This window comes from Eleginops maclovinus, chromosome 6 (genome assembly GCF_036324505.1).
Source record: "Eleginops maclovinus isolate JMC-PN-2008 ecotype Puerto Natales chromosome 6, JC_Emac_rtc_rv5, whole genome shotgun sequence".
NCBI classification, from domain to species: domain Eukaryota; kingdom Metazoa; phylum Chordata; class Actinopteri; order Perciformes; family Eleginopidae; genus Eleginops; species Eleginops maclovinus.
In genome coordinates, this window is record NC_086354.1 from 10,572,605 (window position 1) to 10,592,277 (window position 19,673).

Consider the following 19,673-nt stretch of genomic DNA (forward strand, 5'->3'; position numbering starts at 1 on the left):
AGAGGTGCAGGCGTGCTCATACCTCTGTATGCCGGACCGACGGGAACGGCCGCCTCCAGCCGGGCCAGCTGCCTCGTCGAAATCCCAGGTGGCAAATATCCTCCTGCAGCGAGCATTCGATCCTGCCCTGCGGAGGGCAGGAAATCTGTCGAGTCAGAGTAGCCAGAGCGGGGTGCTTTTGGCAAGCGGCAAGGCGTGACTTGTGGGGGCTGAGAGTTTCTGGCACCCCATTAACAGCAGGATGGGACGGTCTAGCGGCGCTTTAAGGGCCCTCGGCGTCTTGTCCCCCCTTGCACCTCACACCAAAAACTGACTTACAGCAGCCACAGCTGGACAGCCAGCTCTCACTCCTTTCCTGTAAAGCTCCTCGGGTGTATGGTGAAGTTGTGGTGTGTGAAAGTGAGTGAGAGATTCATGGCCTGTGTGTTAACTGTGTGTGTGTTAACTGTGTGTGTGTTAACTGTGTGTGTGTGTGTGTGTGTGTATCCAATGGGTCCCTCGTGGCTACAGCAATGAAACCAGATCTGCCTCAAGAGTGTAGCAGGTGAAGCGAAAGAAACACACGGCACCGGGATGGGAACAGACAGCAGAATGGAAAGAATGAGTGAAGAGGAGTGAAGAGAGTCAGACAGGGACAGATATAAACACCAGAGAAAAAAGGAGAGTACATTAGGGAGGAAGCCCGGCTGATGGAGGACTGAAAAATGATTTCCTCTGGCTCTGCAGGTAGGAGATACAGAGCAAGAGAGGAAATCCCCTCCGTCGCGCTCCTCCATCTTTACTGTGCACTTCCTGCCGTTTGTAACCTCTGAAAGACACTAAGTGACACACACAGACAGAATAACGCCTGATGTATGCCGCATAACTCACGGCCCCGCCAACTATACATGGTACCTATGGTCACGCTGTGCTTTGAAAAGAATTCTGTGGAGAAAAAAGCAAGAGTGAAATGTCTGTTGATATAAAACAGAGACTAAATACATCAAAAATATTTACTATATATACTGAAAATTCACAGCGTACAGAAATATGTACATACAAAGACATATACAAAAACACTGATCAAAAGATGCAAACATGCACAGGCAAATATCCATTACAAATGTATTTATTGAGTTGCAGAAAGCCATTTATAACTGTATATAAAAAGGTAACACTTTGACTTCCTTCTGATCATGGTGGAATGAAAAACAGAAAAGCTTTTTAAATATGAACGATGATCAAAGCAAATACATTCTGCTTTAACATGAACAGGTTATGAAGATGAGGCGATTTGGGTCCAACTTATTTGAACTCCTCCAGCATGCGTAAAAATTCATAACCTTAGAAGAAGAAAAAAAAAACGAAGAAGAAACTCCAACTGAGGGTCTGCTTAGTCTCAGAGCTTTCAGGACCGTACTGGTGGTTTGGTGTGTTTTAGCCCACTGACTACACATACTTTATTAATGACCTTTTTCCCCCAAAAAACACGATGATATTTCAGATGGATTTCAAAGGAGCCACTTTTTTCAAATTATTTCAGAACACTATAAATCGAACCTGTTTGCTTGACATATTCTATGACAGTCTCCTTTCTTCTTTGTCAAGTCACATTATAGTGATATGGTCCTCGGGCAGTCAGCAGAGACCAGCTTCAAATTTTTATTGAAGGCTGTTTTCACGTTCAAGAATTCAAGAGGTTCTCCGGTGATTTGGCTTAACACTGACATAAAAAAGGGCGTCTCACAAGAGACTGATTGAAAAAAGAAATTGAATCAAAATCGTAGCAGCAGAGAGATAAGTATCCGGACTTTAAATCCCCAGTATTGAAAAAAACAAAAGAGCTACATTTCCTCAGACTTTACAAAGATATTACAGACATTATACAGGTTCCTACAGGCTGATAAAATGGTGTAGTGTCCCTATAATGTAAGCTGCCTAAAATCAAAGTATTGAAACGGAACCATGGAGGAACCACGTTTAGTAATACACTTGTTTAGCTGCCTTAATCACAAATAAACTGGACTATTTACTTGGGCTAAAACACACAAAACAACAAGTACAGAGCTTCAGGTCTTCCCACACTGCATATAATGTATATACAGCACGGATATGAAATGGACTGGACCCAAATCACAGAAGTGAAGAGGGACCTGTCCTGACCCGGAGCTGATCTTACTGGTGCACTCCTCGCTACAGTTTCCAGGGGATGAGGTGTAAGGCACTGAGAGCGCCTCGTGATAGTGCAATGGTCAGCTGTTCCCCTGTGCCTTTGCTCTCAACAGGGACCAGGGAGGATCCGCTGCTGCAACAAAGTAAATGGAGAACAGGAAGCAATGAAACAGACACAACTGCAGCAGATCGACAGGAATGGAAGAGAGTCTTTGTGTAAATATGCACTTTCAAAAGAAGAAGGAATCTTCATTTCAATTTCATTCGACAAACAACGTTTAAACTAAACCCTGCAATGCACCATCACGATATAAAAATGATTACAGCATTGACTTGATAAAATGACAAAAAGGAAAACAGATTTGACTTTTTGACATTCTCGCATCTTTTGCATGAGGAGGCGGAAGCAGAAGGAGAGGCAAAGGGTTTGATTGTGTAATACTGAACATTTTCTGTGTCTGTGAAGTGTTGGAATACTAAAATGAGTGTGGTACCTTCAGCACATCTATCATGCTCATTGGCGATTGAGCGTGGCAATTACCAACCCAGATACCACTTGATTTATAGCACGTTTCTAAGCACGGTCGTAAAGGCTGGCTGTCGAACATTTATTATTGAATCCATTTGGCTAGATCACAACACTGCTTCTGCCACAAACTTAAAAAGATGATACTGTCTCTGCGGAAACACGGTGGTGAGAGGAAAAGTACTTTCCTTTGAACAAAAACAACAGAAAGCAGGCCTGCCTGTGACCGAAAAAAACGTTGAGATTGAGCAACAATACAAAATAAATAATAACTATTGACCTAAAATCAAAAATATATATATTTACATTCTACTATCCGAGATTTCACCACTAACAGAAGAACACGAAAATGTGCAGCAATGGGAGGAAGGGGGATGGAGGAGGGATCCGACATACAGGACGTGTTCTCCTTGACCAGGGCGGGACACGCTCCTGTGCGTCTGCGGCCCGGAGGCTCTGCAGCTGATGAAGCGATGAAGACAGTATCGTGACGTGGCCGAGGCGAGAGGAAGAGAGATTTACAAAGAGAGGAAGATGTCCGAATTTAACTTGTGGACTCATCTTTCTTAATTAAAAATCCCAGAATAAAAATGATCGAGTTCATATACATGTTCCCTGTGTAAATAATCTTATACAGCCGCCTCATATGTTTGGGGGTCTGATGTAAGCAGCCTCTGTGTAGCTGTGCAGAAAGAACACCTTTATAGAGCCTCTGATATTATTCCCTTACAAAGACTTCACAGAGAAACTCACACACACCCGACATTTAACGAGTGACACCAGGCTGTGTGGCAGGTGACCCCCCCGCTGATTTATCTAGTGTCAACTGGTTTAGCAAGAATTCATTTTGGACCCTAGACAGGCAGTACAAAAGTTTATGAATGAATGGCGGGTGGGGATTTTGGGGGGGGGGGGGGGTTGCTGCCCCAGCTTGTTAAAAAGCACAGTAAAAATCTTTGATATTTACACTGAGGAAAGTGAATACATTCAGGCAGCAAAAAGGAGGAGGACGGCCTCTCCCCTGAACGAGGTACGTTTGGCACTGCTAATAATGGAGCCCCCCCCCCCCCCCCCGCAACGCTCTCCTCTTTCTTTTCTGTCCCTTCAGCAAGGCAGCCAGAGAGCTAGATCCCGACATGTCAAACACACTTTATTATTCATTCATGTGATACTTCAGGGGGTGAAGTGGTAAGCGTTTAGAGAGCGGGGCCACAGAGCCTTGCCGCCACTGTCCTTCGATAAAGACAGGAACCAGGCAGAACCAGTCCTCCGTGTCCAACCCCACCCCCCTGCTCCCTGCTTCAATCAGCAGGAGTCTTTGGTTCAGAAGGCACATCTCTCCACAGAAACCCTCCTGTATCTGTATTTTCTGTTATTTTTGTTAAATAATCTCCTTTGATATGAAAAAGACAGGCCACCCGGATTCTAAAGGGTTCTTTCTCCCAGAGTGGATCCATTTCTACGTTTCCTGTTTCGTAGTCCTTTGGGGAAGGCAGAAGGAGACTGTAAACTCAGATACCGTTGGTCATGTCTGTGATGATGTTGGCCTTCACCAGCTTGCGCAGGAACTCCTTCTCCTTGGATATGTTGTGTGTCCAAGACTGCAGGAGAAACAGAGGAAAAAACAAATCAGTAGTGATACAGAGAATAACCTGTGATCCATGTTAGAGTACAACGTTCAGGAGCATCTATTCCAAAGGCTATGTGCACTGAAATCTGTAGGTTAGAATTGGATTTTCCTATTCCCAGCATCTATACGTGTGGGTGTTCATATGTGCATATATATGAGCAAGGCCACACTGGGTCAGCTTTCCTCCCTGCTGTGCTATGAGGATCCAGTCCGGTGGGCCGACATGTAATCAGAGCCGGTGGTTCCTGTGCGGTGCTTTGGGATGCAGAGAACAGCCAGAGATCAAATGAAGAACGCAAAGGTGGAGGAAGAAACATCCAGGAGGGAATAGGAAGAAGAAAAGAAAAGTGGAGCGCTTCATGGTTGGGCCCTGCAGCTGCCTCGGGTCTGTCCTCTCCTACTAAGCCTGTCTGGGTCGGACCTCCTACCACTGCGTGACGGGTCACAGCAGGACTAAAAGGAACAATAAGCTACAGTTTTATTGGAAATGATCCACATAAGATACAGGAAAAATATCATTGGACTGGTGACCACACACAGGAGACACTGTGAAAATCCTAAATATTAATCTCTCCAATTTGGAAGTGACAAAGCAGATCCTTGTGCTGTAGCAGAAAGAAATGCTATTGAACTTTAGATGAGTCTGAACGTCAGGAACAAGCTGTTTATACAAAACCGAAATATAATTACTATTTACAGACATCAAACGTTTAAAGGGGTCATATACTTTTTGGGATTGTCCCTTTTCCTGTAGTTTGTTCCTACTAATACCTAATACATTATAGGCTAAGGGGCGGGAGATCTCTAAGCGGTTGACTAATCACAACAGAGCCGGCTAACTAACCAATCAGAGCAGACTGGGCTCTGGTTTCAGACAGAGGGTGAAAAGAGGTTCTGCAGCGCAGGCAGTATGAGAAGAATAAAGAGCTTTTTGAACATTAAAGCATGGAAACATGTCACAGTAAGGCACAACATACAATTATGAAACTTGAAAATGTGCATAAAAGGGCCACTTTAAGTTACAACAAAGTATATTTGGCAACTGTTGTTTAACTCCCAGAAAAAACAACTGTACAAATAATTAACAAGCATGTTAATTAACCTAGCTAGTTAGGAAAGGTAATCGTTATTGTTGGCAAGTTATTACATTGGTTAATATGAACTACATTGATCATTGCAGTTTTTATTTTGTCAATAAGTGAAATCAACTCTGACTTACTATAATGGAGGTAAATGCCTCATACTCCACAAGGGATGACCTCAGTAGCATTGCACTGTCTAAGGTGATTTATGTGGCTTTTCATCACCAATGTCTGTGTTCCTCGTATAATGACACACTTTCCGTGGAGCATTTAAGCATCCGTCCAGATAGGAAATCTCCAGAGCAGTGGAACAATACGGGGAACGTTTCACGCGCTTCCAGAGAATCAAACAGCCCCAGGGAGTGGCGGTGGTTAAAAGTTTTCGAAACAAAAAAAGTATTCCCATTCATTATCCATGTGTGTCTGATGATAGCCATGTTGATGAAGATGATGATAATAAATGCCAACGGTTCACTGGGAGTTTAGACAAAGGTTATCATCATACTGAGCTCATGGTTTACACGCGTCAGCACACGGGTGACATTTTTGATTCCACTGGGCTTCAGTGTAAACACCCGAGAGGAAGACGTGACTGATGGAGAGGAGAGAGATCCGTCACAAGCACGTTTAGAGTATGATTCAAAATGTCGCACTAACAGTGAGCGTGTTGATGCAGCAACTGATGAAGGAGCAGTGTCGCTTCAGCGTGGGGAAATTACACATTTGACCTTTTTCTTATAGTTGGGTTTAATTTTGATAGTTACTAAATTCTGATTTAGTCTAATGTACAGTTTCATGTACTCAGTACTCCTAATGTTAGAGAATACAAAAAAAGTTCAGAATATGCACATATAGCATTGAACAAAACCGTGTGACATTAAAAAACATTTACAACCACAGACATAAATAAAAACCAGCAGGATTTATTTAATTTATGCATCTTATACATGAAAACTAAACTTTTGCACTATAAAATGCTTATTGTAAGTCGCTTTGGATAAAAGCGTCAGCCAAATTAAATGTATAAATAAACTGGTTTTATTTGAAATAATATTATTTCCATTTAGTCAACATTTAAAAAAAGGGGCCTTATTATAATTATTTTCAAGTCTCCATGCTTTAATGTTCAAAAAGCTCTTTATTCTTCTCATACTGCCTGTGCTACAGCTCCTCTTTTCACCCTCAGTCTGAAACCAGAGCCCAGTCTGCTCTGATTGGTTAGCTGGCCGGCGTTGATGTGACTGTCAACTGCTTAGAGATGTCCCGCCCCTTAGCTTATAGCGTACAATGTGTTGGAGCGCTAGCCAATTAAAACACAAATGTTACCTAGTGATGTCACTATGTTACAGAAGCAAACAAAGGATTTCAATGGAGGCGTTTCAGCCAAGGGGGGGGGAGGAGTGTGTGGGAGAGGAACTCCCTCTGGAGGGAATACAGGGATTTTAGCGTTTGCAGACCATTTAGATAGATAGAATCGGGGGATGAAACCCTCTTTATTAGTCACATACATGCACACAGCAAAGCACACACAAAATGGTCCTCTGCATTTAACCCATCCTAGTACTAGGAGCAGTGGGCAGCTATTGTGCAGCTCAAGGGCACCACAGCAGGGCCTAGGAGGTGAACTGGGACCTCTCCAAGTAGCAGTCCACTTTCCATATTTCATGTCTGTTTGGGGACTTGAACTGGCGACCCTACGATTCCCAGTCCAAGCCCCTACTGACTGAGCCACTGCTGGACTGCTGGACTTATTTACATGCAGGAAAACCCCCAAAATGCTAATAGGGCCCCTTTAAGTTATTTCTATTGTTTTAATTGTGGTGTAAGTAATGAACAAATCTTATTGGTTAACCACTCACTCAAATATTTCCTGCAAGTCTAAAATAACAGATTTCATTAATATGTAAGCTTGCCAAAAAGGCTTCTGATATGTTGATACTATAACTTGGCCGTGATACTGAAAAAGTCCAATGTACCAGGTACAGCTTTTACAGGATGTTTAACGGTTCTTTAAGTTTGAGTTCACCCAGTTTGTTTGTTCTGAATTGAAACCCAAGCCAAACATGCATACTTTAAATTATAAAAGAATGATCATTTATAGAAAAAGCACTAGAGGACATACTGCTGATAATTTCCCTCCCACATCCACAGTTTTAACAGCAACAAAGAGCCATTAAACTCATATATCTGAATAATCCCTCTGATCTGCTCGGCCTGGGAGACAGATCCAATTAGTGCGACTCCACACATTGTGCTACAATGTTCACGCTGAAAACATTTAAACTGTCATAACTCTGGATGCAAATACAAGAGCTGAGAGAAGTTCAATTCATGCATAATTCTTACACTAATACCACCGTCAGGCTATACACTGAAGGCTTTGTAGTGAATGTATTTTGGCTGTGGGCCACTTCACCTCTCCTCCACAGGAGTGGTGGTCCCGCCTCATCAAAGATTACAGTCATTTGTTTCTTGAGTTATTCTACAGTGGCCAGGGAGAAGCCAGAAAATATTGTTCTCATTAGCATGGAGAGCATGTTACAGCCAGTTTGCTGTGATAAGGTACAAATGAGCCATTCTTGTAGAGTTCAGCAGATTTGTGCGTTTTCACTGGCTCTCACCGAAACACATCATACACAAGCGCGGTGCTCACCTCTTTAATGGCGGACATCTTGACGGTCTCGTAATAGTGTAGAGGTGCGTGAGGTGTGTTCATGTCGTAGCCGAAACCCGCCACCGCAACCTCGTCGCAGTTATGAAGCGCCATCGTTATAGCAACTGTTCCCAAAGTTGGAATGTTCTGTAGTCAAATAAAACAGAGATGCAAGCTGTCACACGCCAGGACCATTTATATGATTTATTATATGATTAATGAAGACAAAAACATGTGCACTATTATAGTTTTCAGGACCATTTTGAAACTGATCATGGTTTCTGACACAGAGACAGATGTCCGACCCCTCTCGTGTATCTCCACCCCTACCGTGTACCTCTGTCTTTGTTCTGCTCGACTGCGGCTAACTGACTTTGAGCACTTGGTGATTAACTATTACCTTTAAGACGCGACCCCTGCAGACCCCTGCTACGACACAGTGATCTACAGGGTTGAACTGTGCTTCCTAACCGCCGCAGGCTGCCACAGATCTGGGGGGTACAGGGGACCGTGTGTGTGTGTGTGGATGTTGGAGAAAAAAAGTGGGTGCAGAAGAAAGAGCGGAGGGAGGCCCCATTTAAATCATTACCCTGATTTGCAGCCCTCGGGGTAGGTGGAGCTGAACCAGCAGCTGGCCAACCTCCTACTGCGTGTTCTAATACAGATTAATTTACACACACACTCGCACACACACTCTACATAAACACTGGGATAACAAATAGCCCTGCTCATTAATTTCCACATACATAAACATAAACTACGGTGGTCAGAAGATGGACAGGAGTGTGTGTTGGAGAAAAAATGTGCCAAATGATACAACTCTGCAGCCTGTATTGTACGAGACAGTGCTGCAAACACCCAGACACACACACACATACATACACACACACACACACACACACACACACACACACACACACCAGATGCCCACATGTTGAACACATGTTGCAGAGCGGAGTTCATGCAAGGGTGTTCTGGTGGCCCCAGAGGGCAAAGGTACGGTGATACACTCGTCACGTCTGTCCAATTCTCTGAGTTAGTCCTCTAATATTCCCCTTTAGCATTAAATCTTCATAATCATTGTATTTTTCCTACAGCCTGGTAGCAGCCCTTCTGGTCCCTAGTTAAGAAACTTTATTTATCCAACAAACTGTTAGCAATCTCAAGTCCAGACAAGCATTGTTCATTAACAAAGCACATACATCAACTTCTAACGTTAAAAAAAACAATGGAGTATTGTACAATTCAGACTAAACCAGGTTCTCTATATTTCAGTAATGTCAACAATCAGAAATTGTCTGGGATTACCCCCTCTATTTACTTTCGTTCTCTTTTTATTTTGATAACGCTGAAGGAAATGCTGCCATTGTGAGGTAAAGTTCATCCTCCAGGAACCAAAGAACAAACATACTATAGTTAAATACTGGAAGGCAGATCCTTTACAACTTGAGAAAAATGGCGACAAAATATATCCCAATTATATAGCTTTGGTTCTACTGTTTCCCTGTTGAGTAATAAGCATACCTGATAAAATAAAGGGCATCTGCACGAACAAACAGCAGACCAGCATCCAGATGTCTCCGTTCAATAGTTAAAATTTAACATAATCACTGTCATGTGTTGAGTTTTGTTTAAAATGATATTGTTACACTGATGCCTGCATGTGTCTTACCCCTTTGCCCATGAGGCCATTGTTTAAGGGCAGGCCTATGAACTGGAAGGCAGCCTCCTGGATGAAGTAGGGATTGAGGATTCTCATCTCCGTGGGCTCCCGAGGCACATACTGAGCCACCGACTTCCAGAAACCCTCCGTGCCCCTCTGAAGAATGGGCAAGGAAATGGACAGGAACATGGGAGGGAGAAAGAGAACATTGTGAATTAGTCGTTTTCAATGTGAATCCACGGTGGAAAGTCAACTGCAATTTACCAACCCAACATCAAAGTGAGATTATCCTCTGTAACACTGACATAAAACACAGAAGCCAGCCAGGAGCCAGACCCCTACCAGCACTGATTAGGGAAATGGCTTTTGGGCCTTTAATGGATGAAGTCAGGGTGAGGGGCTCGCAGGACAACGGTAATTACTGAGGCAGTGGGTGAGGGGTGCAGCTGCCCCGGAGTGCTTTACAGTCTTCCTTTAGTCGTAGGGGAAAGGGCCGCAGACCGATTAATATTTTGGACCTTATTATTAAAGCAAACTGTTGTTTTTACGATTATTTGTCTCCATTTTAGGGAGAAACAATTATTCCAAAAGTGTATCAGTGTAGTACCTTTCACAGCAGATACAAACTAATTTGACCCAGTCTTGCTTCGTTAATTAAAATAAATGAAATAACTATGCATGTTTATCAAGTTATTTTCACCTGACTTGAAACCAGACACCAAGTTATGTTAATTTATTGCCTCTGGATCACAGCTTGTGCACCCTTCAGACAGGATGCACATTCATAAGTAGAGGAGTGTAGGTTTAGGTTGTTTGGCCTACATTAAGTATCTGCTGTTGTGGTGTGTGGTTGTTTTTTTAGGGATGTACAAAACCTCCAAAACCATGTCCCAATTAAACATGCGTTGTTAAATATGGCAATTGAATGGAAATGGTTCAAATTACAACTTGGCAATCATCATCAGTTGCTAGAGCAACCTGTCAGCCATCTCAATAAAATGATGGAGCCACTGGGAAATGCATTTCTTCCACTCAGTCGTACCAGAGCAGCCACTGATCAGAAAAGAGACTAACTTACAAAAACTGGAAATGATCTACAGCCCTAGCAAATGAAAACCCAATTCAAATTTCTTAACTGAGTCTAGCTGAAAAGATTAAACCTCCAACAAATCCTTTACAACAACATCCCTTTTAATGATAAGCTAAATGGTCGCGCAACTAGGAGTGCATGATGGACTCTCCTGACAGTGTGACTTCCTAAAAGGCATGAAGCCAATACAGTCAGCAGATGTAACTGGGAATCACCTGTTCAAATAGTCAAACACCCGCCCGACCGCCTTTGATGCAGCTATGCACGACTTGTGTGTGTGTGTGTGTGTGTGTGTGTGTGTGTGTGTTTGTGTGTGTGTTTGTGTGTGTTGGCAGAGGCAGTAGCAACAAGTCTGCTGGCTTTGTGGCTTTAACAGTGTCGGCTCTTTTTGAACGAGGGCCCCAGCTCTGTGCCCTTCGGCAAGCTGCTACAGGAACAGCAGCTCATCTCTCCTGTCAACACAGCCTGTGTTTGCCAGGAATCTATTTAGCAGCGCTGTTTGGATGTGTGCGCCGCTGTGTACACCGAATAAAAGAGAGTGATGCATTTCTTTTCCTTTATTTCTAAGAAGGGGAGAAGCTAACGACACAACACACGCCCCTCCGCTTTACACGGCAATGACCCGGTGTGTGCATAGACGCAAATGTCACAGGGTGGGGATCTCTTTGAACATATTCAGACAACTTGCAGAGTACAGGTGGTTTTGAGTAATGGATGAGTAATTAGTATGTAAGGATTCAGGCCTGTAAGGAGGGAGGGGGTTGGCTTACTGTTGAGTTTAGGAATGTGGGAAGTTGCTTACATTGAAAGGTCACCACCACAAACCTCCACCAGATAGGATGGACAAGAGGGAAAGTTAATAACACTCCACCCTCGTTTGACTCTCAAACAACTCCAAAGGAGCCGTAGAGTGACTGCAATTACATTATGTGAGCTATAATAGAGAATATGCAGCATTAACTGTGTATAAAAAGGTAAAAACTGACTATTCATTTATGAGCAATGCTGGAAATGTTTCGTTAAAATGCTACAAGGCACTGAAGAAATTGTACTCAAAGCAATTCCAGTGAACAGGATGTGGCTTCCACTGCGGACTGACCGCTGACCTCTCCACGAGTGTGTATTAGTTTGTCAAGAGAAACACTGTTGAGCCAGCGGCATTTGACCATTACAGGGCAGGAAGTTGCAGAGTGCTCTCGCACCACGCACTCACTAAGCCCTGACACACAAACACACAGCTCGAAAGGTGAATGGAAGTGTGCAGCTTTGGTGTTGGCGCTGCCGTCCGACTTTGGTCAGAGAGGAAGTGGCTGTTTCCCTTCTCCCGCGACAGCTTTATGGTTAAATTGGTCTGGATTATTAGATTTAAGTGTGTGCGCAAGGCTGTGTGTTCCAATAAGGCACCTGTTAAAACAATCTTGAACTGGGGGGAGAGTTAATTGTTTGAAATGGAAGGGGATACCCTGCCGAGAGGTGGACATCATTCAGTCAGAAGAAAGTAAACGGAGACGTTCCCTTGTGTTGACATTAGCCAAGTTTCGATCCAAATATAGCGCAAAAAGAGTTTTCAATAAATGTGCATTTCCCGCCACTACTGTTATGTGAATATTAGGAAGTTCATCACTAACAAGGCAGTGGTTTTACTCCTGTCAGGTGCCATTAAACTTCTACACAGAATCCAAGAAGAGGGTGGAACTAGACAAAATAATTGATCAGACTCCAGTCACACAATTGTCTTGGCAGTGAGAAGTTTTTAGTTTCTTCTTGGAAAGCAAGCTTCAGTGGATATTTAGGTGGATTTATTTTTTCCAAATCTTTCTATTTAAATGTTTTTCTCCAAGTGTTCCTCCTCAGGTTTTTTAATGAGCACATTTTGAAATAAGAACAAGTGGATTGAAACACGGGGTTGACCTTTTAACACTTAATGGTCATATTTGTTGGTTTAAGTATTAAGGAGCCTTGATCAAACACTAAGAAGTAAACATCTTAGCCAGTTAAATATTTCCTCGAGTAATGACATTATCGTTCTCATGACGACATGCTCTGCTTCCTAAGTGTTATTGATACAAACCGTTAATGCATCACTTAAGAGTCGACTACTAGCATAAAAGCACTGAGTTTCTCTTTGTCAGGGTTGTCACTTACAACAGAAGCTTTCCAAAGACTAAGTGTATTTGTCTTGTAATTTCACAGCTGGAGGAAAATCACAGCTATTCAAACTCTCACCAAAGGAGCTTAAAGCGCAGGATTAGAGCAAGACAATGTCAGAGGGTGAGGAGAAGACCTACTGTGAGCCAAAGCAAGTGAGGGATCAAACACATGGAAAAAGTGATGCGGATTAAAGGGCTGGGCGATATGGAGGCAAAAAAAATATCACAATATTATTTGATGGAGACAATACTGTAGGGTGGAATATTTGTTTTCTCACTAAATATTTGCACAGTAAGAGTTTTGTTAAGTAATCATCAGGAATGTAAATGCAAAAGTGAGGAAAGGCAAATAATATTAAAGCTAAAAGAGTCTAGTGGTTTCAGGAAATGACATCTCTTTATTGTAGCTTTTAAACCCAGACAGGGACAACCCTAATACTAGGATGATACCCCAAATATAAGACGACATCTAGAGATTATCAACGCAATTAGAATAAGTGTAGCCCTATTTCAGGGATACACAAGAGACAGCAAAAACCTATACTAAATGAAAAATGTACAGCATCCTGAAAATGCAAAAGTACCTTTTGACTTCCCCGATGTATCTGTGCTGTACATCTTAACACAATTGAGGTCATATAGGAAACTACAATGAAATATAAGTATGGTTTTGTGGTGGTAAAAGACTTAAATTGGGCTGGGCATAAACGTAATGACATGCATCCCTCTCCAGTTGCAGAAAACTTTAAAAAAGAAAATACACAGTTGCACACAAAGTCGCCTAAATAAGAAACAGCTTGATTTACAGCCTGGAGTTCTCCCAACGAGCGTTTATGGTTTTCAGCATGGTTGGTTTTCAGTGTGGCCAATGAAATTTAAATCACCTTTTAAAAACTTTAATGTTTTTATGCATTGAATGAAGCAGATAGCCTAGTTTATAGTTCCCTAAGGGGGAGTGAAAAATGTAGAGAAGTGGAGCATTGTAATACGAGAGGAGAGGAGAAAGCTTCACATCTGCCCGGTTACTACAGGTGGTTTTAAAGCCCTTCTGTGTAAACAAACACCGAAAAAACCCAGCTTTCTGTTGGCCACAAGTAGTAAAGCCAGACCATCTTGTCACCAGATACAGTGTATGTCTATTTTCAACGTTTCAACCTATGTGTCACCAGGATAATCTCATAATACGGCTGCAATGACACAGAAGCTATTCCTTCCTTGACAGGCAGCTATCATACCATCTGTCTGAGGATGTGTTTGTAGAGAGGAGGACTCCAAAGAGGCAGACTGAATCCCAGAAGGTAGGCTTGGAGCAATTTTGGGAAAGAAAAACGGCAGCGGCGAACTGCTAACGATCCCAATTAAGGTTTGTTCTGGAGGTGATTAGCACTGTATACATGTTAGACCTTTCAGTTTACAAGTTGCAGTATCTCACCACAAAAGTGCTCCACTGAAGGAGAACCATTTCGCAAAGAATGTTTTTGAAAAAAGGAGAGAGGTTTAGCAGCCGGGTATTAAGAGTTTCTAAAAAATCCTAGAGGTGGAATTCTGGAAAGCTTTGGTTATTTTTTTGCAGTTTGTTATACAGGAATTTGTTTTTTCTTGACACATACCAAGACCTGTGCACCCATCGAAGTCATGGTGGTTTCTCCACTCTTGGCCTCTCGCAGGTTACCCAGTGTGTGAAACCCTTGTCTCCACACTCCCATGACGACAAACGACAAACAGTGCCGAACCTTGACAGCACAGTGACCCTAAAGACTTGTAGGAGCAACATGGTCTCACTTGAAGGGCCAAAAACTAGGAAATTCCCTCCATTGACCTCTTCTGAGTTCATAAAAGGATTTTAAATCATTCTTAAATACCTATTACCCACCCATTGCATCAGAACACATGATTAAAAAAGGAACACAGAGTACAGGAGTGTTGATCACGCCAGGGAAGGTATGTGACTCATTTTTGAAACACAACACTCGGTAATCAGTGACATCCGGACCCTATGTTAGTCACTTGGATCATGTTCAAAATCCATGTTTACAAGTATGTAAATGTTTATGAATGCATGTATGCATGCTACTTTGGGCTTCTGCACAGATGTCGGGGCTTAAAAACGGGCCTTATAGCTGATATTTCTGTCCCACGGTGCATCCTTAGAGAGAGTTAGAATACACATCTCTGTCTATAATGGTGTCGTTAAAAATGACAAACGTGGCCTTTGAATTGAGATTAACAAAACTAATTGATTCATAAGAATATTGTTGAGGGAAAGAAATAAATTGGGAATTCTCAGTGATCAAAGTCAACTTTATTGTCAATCTTTCCATTGGTGTGTACGGACACAGTTCAAAATACTGTTTCCCACAGTCCCGAGGTATATACAAAAGGTAAAAGTAAAAATATACAATATATATATATATAGAATATGTATATACATACACTCCTATACACCCAACTTATGTATATACATACATATATATATATATATACACATACACACACATGAAAGGGCATAAATAAAAGAACAGTCAATACATACAAAATAACAGTGATATGGATCAACTGGCTATTTTGGTAATTCCTTGCTCAATTTCTTCCTAAGATACATGCAATGTTTGTTAAATATTGGCTTCACTGCAATATTTTGAAACCTATGACTAACCCCCGTGACTGTTTTTCTATTAAAGTTGAAGTACTCTCTTCCTTAAATTGTCTCCATCCATCATTTAGCAGGGAGAGCTCCTGTAAACAAACAGCAGAGCGAGAACACCGGCACTCCACCTTGGAACCCCGTGTTTACCACCGGCTGTATATCCTTCGCTGGCTCTGTTTGAAAATATCCCCACAAATACAAACAACTGCGGCTGTGTGTGCAGGAACCGCGCGGGTCAGCTGTGCATGAGTGCAGAATCTAAAACTAGACATATAGGAAAAATAGACAATATCGACAATTGTGGAAATCGTGTTTGAGTGCGTTTGTAAACAGCGCTTAGCTGCGCAATCAACAAGGCGGCTGCGCCTGTGGGGTCCGACTTTAAAGCTGGGTGACAAAGTTGAGTAGTAATCACGTTTACCTGCAGTAATGAGGGATAAGGGAAGTGGGATGCCTTCTGATGCTGCAGCTCTGTAATTGTATATGTAGCAAAGAGCTCATCTAAAATGTGAGACACGTTCAGAGACAGAGAGACAGCTGCGTCTGCAAGCCACAGATCTGATCAAGGTCAAGTTTGCAAATCTTGGACGTGTGCGTGTGAGTGAATGGGAGTTTTTGAGTGTGTCTTTTTGAAAGTGTACAGAAACAGTAAATAACAGATTGGGAAAGCGCCTCGCTAATTTGTATTCAGTTCAGCCATCCAAGAACACGCTGTAGGCCTTTGAAAAGGCACAATAGCGCAGCAAAGTCGAGCACTCTCACAACTGGCTGGGTGAGTCACTTGCGGCTTCAAAACAACCCGTGTACCACCCAGTAACCTTTTAGAAAGAGGAGGGAGAACATACACTTACTTTCAGAACCACAGAAGTGAAAAGCATCCCTTGCAGCTGCGAGTGTTCACAAAGAAATCCCTCGGCTGGGCCGAGAGATGTAAAAGCTCCCAAAGGACAAATGTCCCGAGTGACATTATGTCTCGGTCTGGGATGGACTGAATGGATGTGAAGAGAAGGAAGATTTGCTGCATGCTGCATATCCTAATGGATTGAAATATCCCTTTATTGAACTAATTTGCTTTTTATTGATTAAGATAACTATTGTCTGGTAATAAAGGCAGAAAATAGGGAAACAATAAAACATGTACACAGGTTTTTATAGAAAATATAGCATAGAGTTAGGCGTTAACATGAGTTACGGTTTCTTTACACCCATCCCCTATTTATTCGGAGCTCCGTAAAAGTAATTATACCGTTTCTGATGGACAGAAATATTGTTTTCTGGCATCACTTTAACATTTTATGGGGAAAATCTGTATTTTGGAATGAGAGACTAAGATGGTGCAGCAAACCCATGATGTACGAGTCGCAGTTTTTGAGTGAGTTAAAACCAAAATAAGAAATGTAGTGCACACATAAACACCTCTTCATGTTGATGTTTCCACTGCATTAGTCTGGGCTAGGTGTAAATCTGACAAAATGAAGCTAGGATAACAGTCTTTCAACAGGACTTCAGTTCCTTTCATGTTGTGGTGAGACTGAAAATCCACTTTCCATAGTAAACACAAACCGTTGCCCCGGTAACGTGTGGTTTTTAAGAAAGATCATCATTTTAACATTTTTGTCAGACTTTATGCTACTTAAAAGTAAAAGTTAACAGTGCTTGTGTCTTTTTGGCATTCTCCTGAAGTGTACAGTAATGTGGTCAAGATGTGTTTAATGATGCTTCATTAAATGGTCACATAAGTGCTTTAGTGATTTAAATAAGGTTGACTAAAGGATCCATTAAATTAACTTGACACTTGCAATGGGTTTTTAACTAATCAATTAATGAAATTGCTTGATTTGTTAAAACAAAAATGTCAGAAAAATGTTGTAAAACTCCTAAAATTAGAAAATGTCCAGTTTTCGCAGTTTTTCTTCATAATAAATTGAATGAATTATTGATTTTACTGACAAAACATTTTACTGAATTTACGTCTGACTTTTAGGAGCTGCAACGGACATTTTTCACTCCACTTCACTTGTTCATTTATTATAATGTTTAGACTAAACAAATAAATATTTAAATAACCTGCAGATGAATCGATGTGTAAAACAACATTAAGTGGAGTCCTAAATGTATTTATTACAATTACAAAATAAAGTAGTCCCTAAACCATCTAGATACAACAACGCACACCTATACTTCAGAATATCTAATGGCACAATAACGCAGAGTAGAAGAGGCAAAAAACACCATTTAAGCAACTGCTTATCATTGCCGTATGCTAAAAACTGTCTGCATGATATTTCTATGTGAATGTATGACATGATAATGTTGTACAAACATTAAGAGAAGTAAACTGCACAGGAATAATGTAGATAATGATATATTCATGTCAGTAAATCAACTATTGTGGAAAACTATCCCTGGGTCAGATTGGGTCCATGCACATCTGTCAGTTCTCTTCTTCTATGTTATCATCGAGGCTCTGACCAAACAACACTGATTTTTTTTTTTGTTCCCTGATTTTTAACTCATGAGAAACATTCTTCCTTCCTCCGCAGATCAAAGAGGGCTGAGTCAGATGCCGGGGGCCAGATCAATTATCCCGGGCAGCCATTTCCACTGTCCTCTCCTTCTTACACACCAGAAAAATCTGGGCCCTATCTAAGGCCGAAGGGGCCATCAGCCAGCCAAGCCATTTTCCCTCCATTGTACTTTACTATTACCTTCCACTGCTTATTTTCTTTTCCCCAGCTATTATCCCTTTACCCCATTCCACACTATCCTTTCCATCTAGCTTCCCTCCAGTCTTTCAACCTTTAATCCAGCCTCACACCATTTCTTGTTTCAGCTCATCATGGTATGCCCTTTCCATCCCCTATTATAACAGTATTGTATCCTCCCCTTTATTGTATTTCTCCCTGTTCCCTCACTCATAGGATTATGACAAATGTCACCTTGGGAAATCCCCATCTGGCAGCTGCTCCCTTAAGTCACACAGCTGTTCTTTAAAAAAAGCAGTTTTCTTTAATTCTGGGTTGCCATATTAGACAGAGCATCACTCACGAAGAATGGGGTAAAAAAGAGTGTAGCTATTCTGCCCGTATAAACCTTTAGGAATATGTTTTTAAATGGTTTAGCCCATTTGCTACAACATAAGCACCTGTGCTGTCATTTTCGACTAAAAAACCTTGAGGTTATTTTATACAAAATGTAAGTAATATTTCAAATAGTGCTGGGCAATGATTAATCGCATGATTTTCAGCGATTAATACATTTTTTATAGCAAAACAAGTTACCCTCAAAGTCCAGTGATAAGAAAAACTGCAGTGGTTACAAATAACCCTGGTTCTATCAACTCCGGCGTCTGGAAGAGATTTAGAATATCCATGTAAAGAGTTTGGTACCTTTCTCCATTTTTCTTTCCCCGCCAGTTCTTTTCTTTGAGCGCTGCAACAGTCTTAGGCCCGCCCCAAAAGCACTCATTGGTTGAGACGCGTGATGAGTCCCATCCTAAGCCAATACTGATCATCATCCCACCCCTCCTGTGACCCATGGCTTGTCTGTATTCAGAACCAGTGAGCAACAGACTTTCAAAATAATAATATGAATAAAAAAAACTGTTAACGCGCAATAAAGTAATTGTTGCCGTCAATTAATTAAAGTATTAACACAATAATAATGCGTTAACTTGCCCAGCCCTAATTTAAAATTGACTGGGAAAGCAATATGTCATTTAGATAAATTAGAAATGGTACTGTTTGAAATAAAACTTTTAAAAATATTAAACACTACTATGGTCCTGTCATGTATAAAACATTTTATTAAAATGCTCTATTAAATTCCATAAAGAGCTTTTACTGAATAATCCCATTGTCCTGGAGTAGAATGGACACAGAATAACCTCACTAGTGATACTAGAGACTGTTCAACAAGAACAAATGAAAGTGCTTATGGGAGCGTTTTTTGTGACAATGGATATAAAAAGGACACAGGAACCATTTAATACGACTGCCTTTTGTACTTAAAAAAGATAAGGGAAAGCCAGCTCTGTCATTCTGTCTGACCCTTGAGATTAAGAGGCCAAACCACTGAGAAT

General features: G+C 41.6%; 1 protein-coding gene across 7 annotated transcripts in view; it reads right to left on the minus strand.

Annotated features, from left to right (window-relative positions):
• Window positions 1–1,092: 1,092 nt before the first annotated feature.
• The window catches only part of st3gal3b (ST3 beta-galactoside alpha-2,3-sialyltransferase 3b), a 53,787-nt gene continuing 35,206 nt past the window's right edge, over window positions 1,093–19,673 (minus strand). For all 7 annotated transcript variants that reach the window (XM_063885423.1, XM_063885428.1, XM_063885425.1 and 4 more), the window contains 3 exons: window positions 9,715–9,861; window positions 8,043–8,189; window positions 1,093–4,278 (listed from right to left, as the gene is read on the minus strand). In XM_063885423.1, coding sequence (XP_063741493.1) covers window positions 4,189–4,278; window positions 8,043–8,189; window positions 9,715–9,861 — 384 coding nt within the window. In that variant the 3' untranslated portion in view covers window positions 1,093–4,188. The remainder of the gene's footprint in view (window positions 4,279–8,042; window positions 8,190–9,714; window positions 9,862–19,673) is intronic.